We start from the raw sequence: 16,350 nt of genomic DNA on the forward strand, positions 1-16,350 counted from the left end.
GTTGTTTTGAAAGAGTTGGCTTTGTCCTGACTGTTTTGCTGAGTCAGCGAATCAAAGGCGTTGACGATGATGGCCAACAATAACTTTGCAAAAAAAAAAAATTGTCGCGACTCACGGAATAAGGATATTGATACCAATACTTTTGTTGTAAATAATTTTCCGCGTCCAATGATAGACCTATTGTTCGACTGCAAAGGTCAAAGTGTATGTCTGGCAATAAGCTTTGATGACCTCTGGTAACCTGGATTTATTGCGTGTAACGTACGATGTAAACAAATGTAAATAAGGTGGATGTTTGGAAAATAACATAAATTTTGTACCGAACAAGGATCCAGAATAAGAACATATTGATACCGGTAGAGAAGGCTCTATTAATCATGCAAGTACATGAGTATGTCATGGCATTAACCCTCGCCCGCACATGCCATTTTCCCATCCTAGAACGCACATGGGGGGGGGGGGGTTGCCACCCCCCCGCGCCATTTCGTTCCTGTTGGAGATAGAGCTTAGCGGTAAAGACCAAAAAGATTCTTTGGGAAGAGACGAATCCAATGATACCCAGTTTTACCTTCTCAGGTCAGTCATTGACCTTCCAGGTCAGGTCAAACTAAAAAATGTTGCTGTTTTGGGTCACCGTTGGATATCAAGTGCGCTGCTTATAAAATACCGATGACGATGCTGTTTTCTGGTGCCAAGCCAGCTAGAACCTCTTTGTCACACTACCCGACCAGATTTTTGCTGCTGAGGTCATTTCAGGTCAAGTTAGGTCAAGGTCAATTATATGTGTTTGTATGTCTGTGTGTGCCTGTGTGTATACTGATGTGTGCACCGATTGTTTTTGGGTCCATATTACATGAAATCATGATCTGAGAAGCTTTTACCAAAAATGCAGTCAAAAAACTTCACAAAAAGTAAATTCAGCTTGCCTAAAACGCAATTATCTTACATGACCTAGGTTGACCTTGACCCTGACCTTGACCCCTGTACATCGTCGAACAACATGTTCCATGATAGGTGGGAGGTAAGACTGGCAAAAAAGGCCGAAATCAGGGTGTCAAAAGCTCACAAGGCCCATGGCAAACGCAAGATGTTGAGAATTGGCCATTTGGGTCATGACATGACCTGAAAAACAAGGTCATATCTCCGAAACCAAAAATCACAGAAACTTGAAATTTTCAGTGGACATCCAGAAAGGATAGAGGAGCAGCTATACGAAAAATCAGCCTTCTAGCTCCAAAAATGTTGAGTGCAGAGCAGAAAGACTACCTGGGGGGGGGTGGCAACCACCCCCCCCCATGTGCGGGCGAGGGTTAACCTCGAGAGAGAATAACGCATAAGGTGACGCACTGAGGTTTTTTTGTTGTATGCCTAAAACACTATTCGTTAGAATGGTATTTTCGCATTTGAAAAGCAAACCTAAGCTGTCGGACAGTTTTGCAAATGCTGTCTAAGATCAGAAGAAAAATGCAAAATATTTCATTTGCAGAAACATTTGCCTGAGAAAAGAAAATGTCCGATCAACAAACGGCCACTTCCGGCTAAAAAATGACCTGGACTGTGACCTGACCCGACCTGGCTTAAATCCATAAACACAGATGATGTCTTTATGCATTTAGGCCAGGTCGGGTCAGGTAAGGTCAGGTCAACCTGTAGGGTCCTGCCGGGTATTCGTAGTAAGTGTCAACCGCCTCTGACAGCTTCATAACATGTAACGAAGGCACCAAAACTACTTCGTAAATGTTCAAATGATTGCTTAATTCGAATTCAGCTAAAAAAAAAACTAGGCTAGAAATACGTAAGACTCGAAAAACTTAACCGAGGTCATCATAGGTCAATGCCCTGACCTGACCTCCTGGTGGCCTTGACATCCACCCTAATGCATGGGAGCAACATCAACTCACATATTTGAACGCTTGAAACCACGAAAAGACTGCAAGCAAACGCGCGGCTAATGCGAGCCGACATACGCCGAATCGCGATTCCGGCCAAACATGGTCTCGGAAAATAGGTTACAGGTCAAAGGTCATTTGGGGCAGGGTCATGAAGCTTTCAGGGTGGGTGTAAAATTGATCAATGCGATGGTACTAAAAAATTCGTTGCGATCGGCCACTTTTTGCCCATTGTGCCGGCGAGAGTTAACCCGCGCGGGGCTGGGGGGGGGGGTAAATTTTACCCCCCCTCGCGAATTTTTGCGATATCTCAAAAACGGCGGCGCGCAGCGCCGCTAAACTTTCAGTACCTTTTCTTACATCAATTTGACACATTCCCTGAAAATTTGAGCGAAATCCGTCGGAAATTTTTTGAGAAATTGACGTTTTAGTGACGTCATGTTCGCCATTTTCGCCTCAAAAACGGCAAAAGTTCAAACGCCGCTAACATCTTCATTTTTAAAGGAATCAAGACGTAACAAAAAAGGTTATACGTAATTTTACTTTGTCTATCAAATGGCTATCTCGGTTTTTTGAAAATTTTGGATTTTGGCCTAAATTTTTTTCAAAAAACTGACTTTTTTGGGAAAATCATTATAAAATCCAAAATTTTGAGTCTATCGAAAAAACCGGAATATATGTCAGAGAAGCGTTCTATGTGCACCTACATACCAAATTTCAGAAGAATCGGTTCAAAAATGTGGGAGTTATTCAAAATTTTATGACGTCACGACACACAAAATTTTTGAAAAATGACTTTTTTGGAAGTTCTAGACCTCGTACGGAAACAAAAATAGCACCATTCGATTCGCCGTGAAAAACTGCATCAGATAGACACCTTTTTAAGCCTTAACAACCAACTTCAAAATTTGACCTCACTTGACCTGACCTTGACCTGACCTCGACCTGAAATTCATCCAGAGGTGGTCCATATCACTTATTGAGTGTGCCTATTGAATTCTATGAGTAAAAAGACCCATAAAACATGTGTCGCACATGCCCTTTTCTATATTTTGTTTTTTGGTGACCTGACCTGACCTGACCTGACCTTGACCTTGACCTCTGAATGATATTGTATGCAACGAATATTGTCTTGGTAACCTAAGAACACGTTTTGGGCGATCAGTCTCAGTCCATGACTCCATTCTTCGGCAACTACGGTGCAAGGCCGATACTGTAGAAATTTGCAATTTGTACCCTTGACCTGACCTTGACCTTGACCTCAAACTTTAAATTAAGTACATGTTGTTAGTAGTTCGTGATGAGAGCTTTCGATTGGCGTTTGAATTTTCCAAATCGGACCATTAGTTCGGGAGATAACAGGGGGGGGGTAAAATTTACCCCCCCCCCCAGCCCCGCGCGTTCGGCTGGAGACCCCAGCCCCGCGCGGGTTAAGCTTTCAAAACATGTCAGCATGATATTGATCAGCAGACCTTATATCTTTCAGTCTGAGCCCTACTGCCTCCAAATTCCCGCAATGTGGCCAAAATATGCACGATAACCCGCATCGTGCTATTGGTCTGCATTTCCCATCAGTGCTGGGGGAGCGTTTTCAGGCCCCCCCCCCCCCCTCCACCCGTCTAACTCGGCTCCAATTGGCTACGTAGCGACACGCGGCATGCGACATTCGAAAGAGCTTCAACGATAGTGAAGGAAGTATTGCAGTCATTGTTAGGTTCGGTCATAGGTCAGGTCACCAGAGTTTATCAAATCTAAACGTCAAATTTCGCTGAATTCGACGAATTTCGACAAGCTGGCACATAACGCGGGAATGAATATAGACACAGCGCCGCAGAAGAGCACATTCGATAGCTCTTTTCACGCTCTCGTTCTGGAGCAATCTCTCAGATAGATATGACCTAAGATCAGCCTGCAGAGAAAAACTCTTGAAATAGCCGTTTTTACGAAAAAATGTTTCCTGTAATACATTTTAACTCAAGGAAGGCAAGACAATGCTTTTATCAGGATCGTGTTTCTCTTGTCGAGACGCTTCGAATGAAGTTTTATTTGACCATGAAAGGTCATTTTGAAAATTCAACCTAAGTTCAAGGTCATGACTACACCGGAAAAGGTCATGCTGCATAGAAGTCGATCTGTATCGTCGAGCTGAACACGTGCAAGGCGCTTGCATCGCTCTAGTATGCCTCTAGCAAAAGTTATTGTCAAAAACTGCTGGAGACCTTTCATGACCTGAAATGACCTTAACCCGCGACCGCCTGGGGGGGTCGGATCCGACCCCCCCCTCCGTTTTTCTTAAATAACTCATGAACCGCTTGCGCTATCAACTTGAAACTTGGCATACCTTCTCCCCCATCAATTTGACGTCTCCTGTGAAAGTTTTAAGAAAAATTTTCCAAAATTTTTGAGATATATCGATTTTAGTGATGTAACTACATGGCGTTTTCAGTCAAAAAATGGTAAATGTTTAAAAAATCGCCAAAAATCGAGGTTTTAAGCAAATTGCAAATTAAGGACATGAAAAGACGCAACTCAACGAGTTCTTTAAAATGGCTATCTCGGATTTTCCATAAAATGCGTTTTGCACCCCTAAAAATTCAAAAAACTAAATTTTTTGGAAAACAGCTAATAAAATCCAATATTTTGAGAATTTCCAAAAAACCGGAATATATGTTATAGAGCTCTATTAGAACATTAGATGTCCCAAATTTCAACTTTCTATCTTGATTTTTGACCCCCAAATTGTAAAAAATAGCTCCAACATGCATAGGGCATGGTGACGTCATAAGCATTGTCGCGAATTAGAGGCACTTCTGAACATCGCATGTGAAAACAAATGGCACCACTAGATTCCTGGGACAAAGCTCGTCTAGAAAAGTGCATTTTATGTCAAAAATAAAAAGTTGAAAAATTGACCTTTTTTTCTCAGCCCTCGTTTAGTTATGTATGGTATAAACGATTTTTTATGCTTTCAATGCACACTTATCACTAGCACAGTGACTTGGGGTCACATATAACCATTATCATCGGATTTGGCGTGAAAAATAAGCCATAAAACATGTGTCGCACGCCCATGTAGCAAAAAGTGAAAACCGTGACCTTTCGTGACCTGACCTGACCTTGACCCGCACTTAGTATGACCCCTATACGCACATGGTACCTTCACTAGGTCTTCGAGGTCATTTGTGGTGAGTTTCGAGCAGCAGCTATCGATTCTGCTGTCCGTAAGCCTAATCATGCAAAACCCCTGAATTTGACCTTTGACCTGACCTTGACCCGAAAGTTGACCTCAATCTTAAAATCTTAAGAGTGCTTTGGGAAGGTCTCGTAGAGACCTTTCGAACGCCGCCTCGCGGGGCTCGATACGACCATTGGTTCTCGAGATACCAGGGGGGAGGGTCGGATCCGACCCCCCCCCCCCCAGGCTGTCGTGGGTACGGAAATAGCCCAGGCGGTGCCGGGTTAATAGTGTAAAGATGGGGTGGAATTTTGCAATTAAGTGCGTCATTTTTACCTTCTATCTGATGTTTCAGTGTGGTTAGTTTGACATTCGTCCAAAACAGGCGCCTGCCAATTTTCTCCCACTAACTTATATTGGAGATGTAGCAAAATTGAGCTGGCATTAGGTCACCGATTTCAAAATTATGAGGTATAAGTTTCATGCATAGTGCATACTGCATATAACTCTTATCAATCACTGAACGTTTTAAAGCGATCGTTCAGTCGGTAAAGCGGGCATTGGAACCTTTTCTGAGGTTTGGTCACTTGACGCAACCTGTGACCTGACCTTGAACGACCTGGGTCTGGAATTTTGGCAACATTTGCAGAAAATATGCATGATAAGGTGCACCAAAAAAAGGTGACGCGGATCACCGTCATTTTAACATATTCGCGAAAAACTTAAGATAGGCGTAAAAACGCCCCACTTCCAAACGGCGCAGGATATAAGGACTTGCATGAAGGGATAAACGTTTTCTTTTGCTGCATTTTTGGGATTCGCTACCATAAAACAATGCGCAAAAGTGAACCTAAGCCTTATCATATAATGAGCGTCGTGGAATGGATGCGGCAGCACTGGCTGAACTTCAGTTGCAGAAAACAGTTATTAATTGCGAAATGGTTTTTCACTAATTTCAGTCCATCCTCTAGTGAGGGTCACAGGAATCGTTTCGTTGACTCCGATACGCATTCGCAAACACGGTATCATTTTACATGCTACCAATTGCCTTGAATAAAACAGCAGCCCTTTATAACATTGGGCCCTGGTGGAATAGCATTGTGCGAAGAGCATCAACCATCAATGTCAAACATCACGACTCGTCTATACGAGACACCACATGATGGACATGTAGCAGACTCACTGAATCGTCAGGATGACATATAGGCATGTAGCTTTAGAGCGAAAAACCGACATTTGCTCGGATACGAATAACCACTCATGTTCCCCAACCCACACACAACACACATATCGTCAATTGTAGTAATTATGGTAGTCGGTGGTGACTGACAGAGCTGCCTGGCCGAGTAGGTGTAGGATAGGGCCCACATTACAGAGCGTCTGACGTGGTGGGTGGGTGGGTGGCTCAGCGAGGCATATATATAGACTCCCGCCATCGATACCGACACCACACTCGACATCTCGGCACGGGCCGACGCTCCGCCATGATCGGCGCGGTTCACCTTCTGCTGGTCTGCCTCAGCGCCTCCTTCGCAGCCGAAAATGGTGAGCTCTTTCTAAGTTTTGCACGACATGCTTAGCCCGTTACTTGATATAAGATAATTGTAGAAACCCTCGCCACGCTCAAGTCATAATAAGGACAAATTTTGAAATCAAATGATAGGCCGTGACCAGTTTTGATTAAGGACGCGGAAAGAACAGCTTAAATTAGCTAGACGTTTCAAAATCTACCAATCAACGTATCTTGTCAAAACCAAAAGGTAGACGTCAAACCGTAGGTAACCCTAACCGGGACACGGTGGCGGGCAAATACACGTTCATTGCAATTCAAACTTTTCGAGCAAGTTCACATTCAACCATATGTTGCAAGCTGCAAATGGCTTCAAAATGTGCGTAGCACGCAACGTGTTCACTGCTTATAGAAATGTATTATAAGAGCTGCCGTCAAATCCTGCTGCTGAATATCCACGACCGAGTGATCTTTGGCCTCAAAATGTCGGAGTTCTGCACAGGCTCGCTGATGGCTGTCAGCGAGCTACCGAATAGTTCCTAAAATGAAGGACTTGCTGAAGAATTAACTTGACCCTATTATACCTATGTCTATTTAACCATGCGACCAGCCCGTTAAATTCCAGCATTGCCTTCCCTTACCCAAACTGATGCCGAAAGATGGGATGGAGGATGCATGCATTTGATGATGCCTGATGGCCGAATGCCGCCTGAAATGACCCGATTTCCGCGCTTGGGCGCCTCTAAGTCACAGCACCATCAGCAGCGGCGCCCAGCCCGGCACCCCTGCCGGACGTGCGACTCAGGGTGGAGTCAAAACAGAGTCACAGAGGCTCCACCAGGGGAGGCGCCTCGGTGTCATCGCGGTCTGAGGCTCGGGGCGGAGCCAGCGAGAGACTCCGACTGACTGACCTTGACCTCAGCCTCGAGAAGGTCGCTCGCGCAGAGACCAGAGCGGTTACCCGCAGCACCTCATCCGGAGCCGGAGCCTACGATCAGTTCGCCGACACCAGAGGAGGTGAGTGAGGTCTTCTGCCGCCGGCTGAAGATGCATAGTCCTGGAATGTTTGGCAATGTTTATCCGTAATTCAGAATACCTCTTGGTATCCAGTTATCATGAAACCTGTGGGTTTCATGGTAATTCGGTGTCATTTTCATGATCTGTCCATCTGTTTTTTTTTTGTTTTTTTACTTTTGACTTCGCCGGTTAGTGGGGCTTGGCCCTGTCGGCGAATTTCGTCATGGATCTTGCGTCGGCCCTTGCATACGGAGTTAGAACAATTCCATAAAAGTGTCTTCCTGCAAAACATAAGGATGAAAGCATTAACTACGTATAACTCGCACATCTCCGGCAGACGCCAACTCTATCGGCGCCCGAAAGGCGACCTCGTCCACCCACTCAATCAGCTTCGGCAACACGACCGGAGGCGCCTACACCGGCGTGGTCACCGGCGCCAACGCCCGCTTCTCCGGAGAGCTCAACGCCACCACCTCACAGGAGGGAGGCGCCATCCGGCGCAGCAAGCGAACAGACGAGGCGGCCAACATCGTCCAGTCTGGCGCCAGCAAAAACAAGGGTTTCTTTACGTTCAGGAACTTGGCTGATAGTGAAGTGAAGCGCTCCGCCGAAGGTGAGTGAAGTGGTGATAGTTTTGAAGATCTGTCTAGAATGCTGATCTAGGAGGCTGACTTGCATTGCCGGACACTTATCGAGTGATCGCTCGGACACGAATGGTACCTCCTAAACTCAAATAACCTGACCAAACTTCTCTTTGAGGACTGGAAGGTGAGCACTGGCCATGGACTACTGGAGACGCTGAATAACTATATGGACGGTGTGTGGTAGCTTTGGCCGTTAAGTGATCTCGATGGACTACATCTTACCTTACCCTTATTTGATCGGCTTTGAATTTGACCTGACTCTGACCGGAACTTTCTCCGTTCAGCCGGCCCAGCGCCGAGCCGGGAGCGTGAGACTGTGGCCTCACGGGCCGTTCAGACGGGTCACAGCGAGGGATCTGCGGTCGTCTTCACTAATGGCACCGCCGCCAACTTGGCCTCATCGACCGAAGATTCGCCAGGATCCAGGAGAGACCTGGTGGGGAGGTCGAATGTTGCCGGCAACGCCTCTTCCATCGGCCACGGCTTCTTCCGGCATAGTGTTGAGTCCGATTCAGGTAAGGGTTCCGTGTTCTCATTGTGCGATGTGGTTCTTTACGCTAATGTAGTCTGCAACAAGTGATAAATTTGAAGAGAATTTGAAGGTAATTTGAAGAACATATCAGCACTCTAAATTATTATGCAAATGGTTTCGCAAGAATCTGTCATTAGTATTAAAAAGACTGTTTGTTGGTATTCATTGGTTTTTTGAACGACGCTGATTCCACCCGCAGAGTTGGCGGCGAACCGGACTGCCCTGAGGGCGCTGGCCGTTACCTCCGGCGATGGTGAGACGCGTCGGCGAGCGATCCTCCACCAGAGCGCCGATTCCGGCGGCGCCGGCAGGCACGCCGGGCGAACATCATCTACCCCCGGCGCAGACAGCACCATCAGCGAGCGCATGAGCGTCGCCGAGGCCCGCCAGAGTCACCTGGCCAGCAGCAGGGGCCAGGGCAACTTCAGCGTCAGCAGTGAAGCTCAGATGGTGACCGAGGTGCAGAAGCCGAATGCGTAGACGGTGTCGGCGTCTGATGTCATATCGGCACTGCCGCCGTCGTTGTATGCGAGAAGAAAGGCACCGATGGGCGAGAACCCCGCCGTGGGGCCAGGCTGGCAGCATTGTATAACAAAAATGTGACTGCTCGATGGCCGGTGATAAATGATCGCTGTCTGCCATTAGAGCAACTTGCGAGTAATAAGCCTTGAGTGCCAACTACCATGGCAATACATTCTTCAGAATATATTATGATAAAGTTTGGAAATGCTTCATAAATAAATAAATGTCTCCGTTTTTCCTTTTTCTTTTATTTTTACATTATCTTTTTTATGTTTTCTACAAGTGAAGCGGCAAAAAAAGTACTTACGTAATGTTTTATAAGCACCTTTCTCTAACGCTGATTCACTATGGCTTTGAGCCTCTCTGTAACGGACACTAATGAGTAATTTTCAATATTTAGGCAGTCCCAAAACCCGGTATTTTAGTTCGGGAAGAATCCATCGAACCTCATTCACAAGCGCTCATCACTGGAAGTGCGCATGCGTTTATAGACCCTGCGTTACAGGTGACCTTTACTCCGTCCGAATCGGCGCGATGTTCCGTGTCTCCTGCCTGACATCGCCCCGGATACAGCCGCTGGGTCACAGGGACGTGAGCCTGACGCTGAGCTGGTGACGGTGATGACCCTGACCTTTACAGGGTCGGCGGGCGGCGAGGGGTGGACGGGCGACAACTGCTTTTACCGGTCGGGGGTGAGGGTGGGGGGCACTAATCTCAGACGGGGTCGAAGTCTCTAACAAAGGGAGCAGAAAAATACCATCGTGTGATGTCTGACAGCAGGTGCACCGTGACTCATGCAAAGTTAAGATGCACCAAACATTTCGAGCAATAAAAGCATGGCGTCTATCATGTCGTGTGACACCCAAAATCAGTCTGCTATCGTAGGAAGACCTGTCTACAACCCCCTTGGATTAAATTGCCTTCCTCATTTCTTCTTCTTCCTCCTCTTCTTCTTCTTCATCATCTTCATCTTCTTCCTCTTCTCCTTCTTCTTCTTCCACTTCTTTTTTGCTTTTTTTTTCTTCTTCTTCCTCTTCTGCTTCTACATCCTTACATTCTTACACTCTTCTTAAAATCCCGTCGCCCATGTGAGACTGCGAGGACAAACGAAACTTGCATGCATATCACGGAAGCGCAGCTGGTGCTCTCTGTTAGATGCCTACGCTTTTTAGAAATAATTATAAGGTAGACCACTTTCACAGCCAAGCAAAAAAAGAAAAACATTTTGACCCTCGCCGGCCGACCTGAGTGGCTCTGAACTGGCATTTACCTTAGGTCAACGCTCAACACCCTTAGTTGACCTCACCCAAACATAACGGAGGTAAATCATTCGATGCGCCTGAGAATGGAGAGCACGATGGTGCCATAATCGCGGCGCTAGAGACATTTTTGTTGAAGATATTTACCAAAAACCGAACCCGTGCCTTGGACCACTTACCTGACCTCGGAGGTCACCGGCTGACCTGAGACCTTAAAGTCGTTTACCGATCGCTCCATCTCGTAACGGCGCACAAGCTCATTTGTTTCGGAAAGCTCAAGCTCAAAAGTGGGCGATTGGTGGGGGTGGGGGAGGGGTCGTATCCACCCCTCCGCCCTTGTATGTAGAAAAAAGTAGGTCCGGCGAGGGTTAAACGCTTGAAAATCGGAGATGCACGATACTAATGCCCGAGACTTCTTACCCGACTTCTTTTCGGCGTTCCGCTCAAATGCTTTATAGAGGTGCATTCGAGATCTACAAAAATATAGATTTCTTTTAAATTGAATATACATATAACTGGTCAGATTTTGCTTTAGTGACCACAGGCCGTTTTCACGACGGAATAGCAGGCATCTATTTAATCCCCATTTGATCCTTTGGTTCCTCAGGAATTTTAGTAGTTCTTTTTAGTAGGTTCCCCAGCTTTCGAATGAATGGTGCATTAGTTTGCTATTTTTCTATTAAATATCACATCGATTTACTTTATCTAAGGATTTATCACTAATATCAACATAAAGCGTAAGCACAATTATAAAATTATGAAATTATGAAATACTAGTACAATAGTTAAAAAAAGATACTGAGTTGCCAGGCTACAAAGAATATATTCATTTATGGCGCACGACAGACATTTAGAAAGCAGCGCCCTGTTTTATTGCACGCTGCTAGCCGCTTCCATTGGGTTTTGCAGGCCGACGTCATTGGTCGTTACACGTATGATGTCACGCGACTTGTGGCCTGTCACGGCTCTTTAATGATCTCCACTAAATGAATGCAACAATGGCCTTTTAAGTTGATCTCTGTGGCCATCTGTCTATGGAGCGACCAATATGAAGTTGGGTGAATTTACCGGGGTTACATGACTATGAGCAAGCAAATGTGTATCAGGAATGGATTTAGGTGGATAATTGTGCTGGACCATGAGTGCTCGAACGCTCCCAATTCCACGCCGGTTTGGCTTTGGAGCCGAGACAGACGATGCGGGTCAAGGTCACCGCTGGGGTAACGGTGGATTGGCTGCGCCCGAGCACCCGTAACGCGGCACAATTCTCCATCTATGGATTTTCCTATTCGCTCAGCATTGTGATAGGCGTTCGTAATAGCATTTACTCTGCTCATGTACATACCTATCCCCGGTTATTTAAAAGAAGTTTTTGTGGGGGAATATCACGGCTTTAGGTACTCGGTGGCCCTATTCACGACTTTCAAAGAATGCTCCGATAACTAAACACCGCACAGACCTACTGCATTAGTGAATCTGACAGAAGGTCTGTGGAATTACATCCCCCCTCACCACACCCCTAAAAACTCATCCAGTGTCCAAAACCACTTTTATCGACTCGCAAAAACACACACACACACACACACATACACACACAAAGCATGGGGCATGTCAGCTCTCAGTTCATTTATCATTGTCTTTACCATGGTTCAATTGCATTGCGCGATTTAAAGCACGTGAGTGCCTATATAGTATATATGTAGAAAATAATATCTACAGCAAAACATCCAAAATTACAAAGGCTACAATGCTTAAAAAGTAGGTTCATCAAGGAAGCCCATTTTTACTTGCGTTGCGTTGCCAACCATGCGATTCCAACGCGGGCTATTCGCAACGTCTGTTAAGGCACGTTAACAACTGGGGCATTCCACGATAGATCGTACCAGGCCCGTCACCCTCATCTCTCAGATTTGAATGGAAATTGGTACAAGGGGTAATCATAGGCTCCAAAAACACCTGCCAAAATATCAGACTTCTCAGATGAAAACTTTTTGAGTTACATTGCATAATATTTTCTAAACGTTAGATTGTAAGGGTGAGTTTGATAAGCTATAACTCAAAAACGAGCTAAGCAAGCAACAAACGGTAAACAGCTTTGAACTAACGATGAATCAAAGATAAATACAGTATTTTTAAAATTGGAAAGAAAAGCTTTACATATTGAAAAAAGTCGTAGTATTTTTTTAAATTGTCTATAATGGCCCTTGGGACCAAAATTTTTGCCATTTTTATTTCTTCAAAATAAACCTCAGGTCCTTTAAAATCGACATGCAAAAAATTAGAAAGGTGTTCTTTCTATAAGTTCCTCATTTAAATGTATACAAAATGGGTTTCCGGGGGGTCGGTACGACCCCAGCTCGCCGTTTCGCCTCTAATGGAGCTAGAACCTTGGGGAAAAAACGAGCATGTGCGGCGTTACAAGATGCATCGAATGATACCACATTTTAAGGTCTTGGGTTCATTGGTGACCCCTGAGGTCATTTCAAGCGACCCAAAATTACGGGTCCGGTTTTTGATAGATAACTTCGCAACAAATGGTCGCAGAGCCGCGATTTTAGCATCTTTGTGTTTGCCTAGCTCCGGCGCGTCGAATGGTATACTGTTTGTTCTGGTGAAGTCAGCTTAAGTCGCTGACCTCGGGTAAGCACACTGCCGTGTATTTGGCTCCGCGCCCCGACCGGGCGGCCCAGCCGGCAGCCAGCCCCCGGGCATCACGTGACCGCCCCGAGTCCGCGGCAAAGCCAACCAGCGCGGCGCTGGACAAACAGCGCCGCTACAGAGATGGTTAACAGTCGGGTCAGGCCACGAAGCTGGGTGAATGAGATCATTTTGCACATCATTCGATTCGCAAGGTCTTCCCGAGTCCACTGGTAGCCTTCCCGTCTCTCTAGCTCAATTTGATCGAGAGTTATTGACGAAAAACTCTTATGACCCTAGTGACGTACGAATGACGTCACACAAGGTCAACAATGCAAAAGTGAGGCAAAAATGACTTCAATTGAACTTTCAGTAACCAGTGATATCACTAGGCAGCGTTACCACACCATTTGTAGGCTCTCTTCCGAAATCACAATTCGAGACCATTACGGTGACGCAAAATAAGTACATTTATAGAAAGAACACCTTCCTAATTTTTTGCATACTACTTAAAAATGATCCAAAAATGTTTTTAAGTAAATAAAAATTCAAAAAAATTTGGTCCCAAAGGCATAAAAATGCAAATGAAAGGAAACTCGAGGTGTTATATATCAAATAGTATATATTTCAAAATTTTAAAAATGCATATTATTCTTTGTTTCAATGCAAGTTCAATGCCGTATAGCATTTGGCATTTGGATTATCCGTCTTAGAGTTACAGCCCGCCAAACTTGGGACTGCAACGCAAGATCCAAAACATGCTATACACTATAACTCAAAAACCACTCATCTGATAAGCCTGAAATTGTTACAGGAGGATTCAGAGCCCCTGATTACCCCTTAGACCAATTATCGTTAAAATCCGAGAGATGAGGGTGTCAAATTGGGAAAAAGTGGTACGATCTATCGTGGAATGCCCCAACTGACAAGCCGCCACCGCTGCCACTTATTCATAGATGGTTGATATCGCAGCTTGGGCGTCAGCAGCGCGGCCCACAACGCGTCGGCGCCAGCGCACGCAGCTGTTGGCACTCGGCAGCCGGTGTTGCGACTTAACGGCCGGCCGGCCCCATGAAGGAGAAGCTCTTGGTGAAGCTTTGTGATCGCCTCATAGCCGCCTTGGATGTCATCTTTCTTGGCAGATCCATCCGTTCAGATGGTACGGTGCAGTCTGGATAAAGGACGAAGTCCAACGCCGCTAACCCCGCGACCGCCACCCCACAACGTGGCCGCAGACCGAACGGGCGTGAGGGCCGTAAGGGCCACCCCCGCCATCCGGTAGGTGGCTGAGCAGCCGGGCGCAGCGGCGCCTGGGCGGCGGCCGCGCTGAGATGAAGTCCCAAACCGCCATGTCGCCATCACCGCCATCACCATTGCTGCAGCTGTTCCCAACCGCCTCAATCGCCGCCGTTTTGCCAGCAGTCGCGCCGCGGAATGGCAGAAGCTACAGAGTAGCCTCCAGCGCCCCTCTCCGCACGTGTGCAGGTGCACTGCGGCCGCCGGGTCCGACGTCCAGGCAGAACATGATATTTCCATGCTGCTCCGACGGTGGGCTGGTCTTGTTTGGGCGTTCCTCCACTGTGACGTCGGTCACGCCTGCCCCGGCCAGGGCGCAGAGGCCGACGTGTCACCATCCGGTTGCAGTCCTCAGTCGGGTCGCAACGTGTACCTCTTCCGCAGCGTGGAGCGCGCTCCCGCTGGGCAGCGATACAGCCAAAAGTAGCATAGCATGCGGGCGGCCAGCGCTGCGCCGGACAGCGGACCCATGCCGGGGGTATGCCGGTCTCGGCCATTAGCGGGGTCGTCGGGGCCGAGGCTGTACATACAGCTGGTGACCGCGTGAGCCGCCAATCGAAGCTCACGGCTTATAAGCTCGACGCGGGCATCACACGCCGTCCCGATGGGAGCTCCACGACGCCGCCGCGAACTCCAGCGCAGCTCGCAGCGCGAAGACCAGTACGGACGGCCGGGGCAAACGGCGTGCGGGAGTCGCAGGCGACGTTCTGCGGACAGAAAGGGTTGGGCATAAGCTGGTCGGCAGGACACTCTTGAGCCGAGCCTTTGATGTAATTACAGATGATCCAGAAGCATGCACACAAATTCATGACACACTATTCTCATTTATGTATTTGCTACATATGATATGATATAGCAGCTCATGATCAGTGACGCATTCTGGGCAATATGTTCTAAAGTGAAGTAACTGAAGTTACAGCTTAAAAGCTTAAAAAAACAGCTTAAAAAAACACACACACACATTCGATAGCTTATGAGAATAACATGCCTTGTGTGCTTAATGCAGGAAAATATTTTTTTCACTTTTTTAGAAACAGCAAAAGAGTTGTCAACAAGCCATGTCAACTATCTTAACAATTTTTATGGAAACTGCTCTAGCTAGCTTAAAGTTCCACAACGTTTCCGGAGCACCGTACCCAAACTCTGTTCATGTTACAAGAAAAAACAGTAATAATGCCTCCTAATTTTGAATGAAATATAGGTATGAGTAATTTGATTTGGAAAGCAACAAATTTCCGCACATCATTTTAGCAAAATTACTATTTTCTTCAGCCATCAGGTTACACAAAACTATAGTAAACTTTATGATCTAGTTTACACAAAACCAAAGCCCCGATTTTAACAAATGTAGATAAAATTTAAACAATTTTAAAAAATGTATCGTGGAGAAAATGAAAAGTGTAGATTTGTAAAGCCGGGATATTTCAATTTCACGGATTAGGCACTTAAAGAAATATCTTCACCTTTCTTTGAGCCACCAGCCTTCACCCAAGTTTTACACGAATGTAGTGAAGCAGACAATGTGGCAACTCAAAATTGTGATGGTTTGAGATAATTATGACGGTAAAAGAAAAAGCAACACAAGGTTCCTTACCCTCGTTTTTTCACATGGGTTCAGATGAGGCTTCAACTGTTGCCGACCTGAGGAGCTATAGGAACTTGAGCTTTCCAAAACTCAATTTCTAAGGGCACTGAGCAGTGTTTGGCTTTCACACGAATGCGATAGTAAGTTATATGAAGTTGACAAAGCAAGCAAAGCAAAGCATGATGCCCCGCTCGTCCGCCCGCGACCACGCCCCGCGTCCGACTCCCGACCGCCGCGTGACCCGAGGCGCCCGGCGGTCACGTGACCTACCGGCCGGGACTGCA

The 16,350-nt window shown here is 46.4% G+C and overlaps 1 protein-coding gene across 1 annotated transcript; it reads left to right on the forward strand.

The window, feature by feature from the left end:
- The first annotated feature begins 6,513 nt into the window (after positions 1–6,513).
- On the forward strand, positions 6,514–9,527 carry LOC122363835. The gene is made up of 5 exons (XM_043333561.1): positions 6,514–6,609; positions 7,322–7,591; positions 7,929–8,204; positions 8,520–8,750; positions 8,967–9,527. Exons 1-5 carry the CDS (start codon positions 6,549–6,551, stop codon positions 9,245–9,247), a joined length of 1,119 nt encoding a protein of 372 aa, XP_043189496.1. The 5' UTR covers positions 6,514–6,548; the 3' UTR covers positions 9,248–9,527.
- Positions 9,528–16,350: the final 6,823 nt, after the last annotated feature.

This window comes from Amphibalanus amphitrite, unplaced genomic scaffold (genome assembly GCF_019059575.1).
Source record: "Amphibalanus amphitrite isolate SeventyFive unplaced genomic scaffold, NRLGWU_Aamphi_draft 000641F_arrow, whole genome shotgun sequence".
In the NCBI taxonomy this organism is placed as follows: Eukaryota; Metazoa; Arthropoda; class Thecostraca; order Balanomorpha; family Balanidae; genus Amphibalanus; species Amphibalanus amphitrite.

Coding starts and splice junctions, on each gene's coding strand:
- LOC122363835 (XM_043333561.1), top strand. CDS start 6,549: ATGATCGGCGCGGTTCACCTTCTGCTGGTCTGCCTCAGCGCCTCCTTC. Junction 6,610..7,321: donor CTCCTTCGCAGCCGAAAATG/GTGAGCTCTTTC, acceptor GGCGCCTCTAAG/TCACAGCACCATCAGCAGCG. Junction 8,205..8,519: donor AGTGAAGCGCTCCGCCGAAG/GTGAGTGAAGTG, acceptor TTCTCCGTTCAG/CCGGCCCAGCGCCGAGCCGG.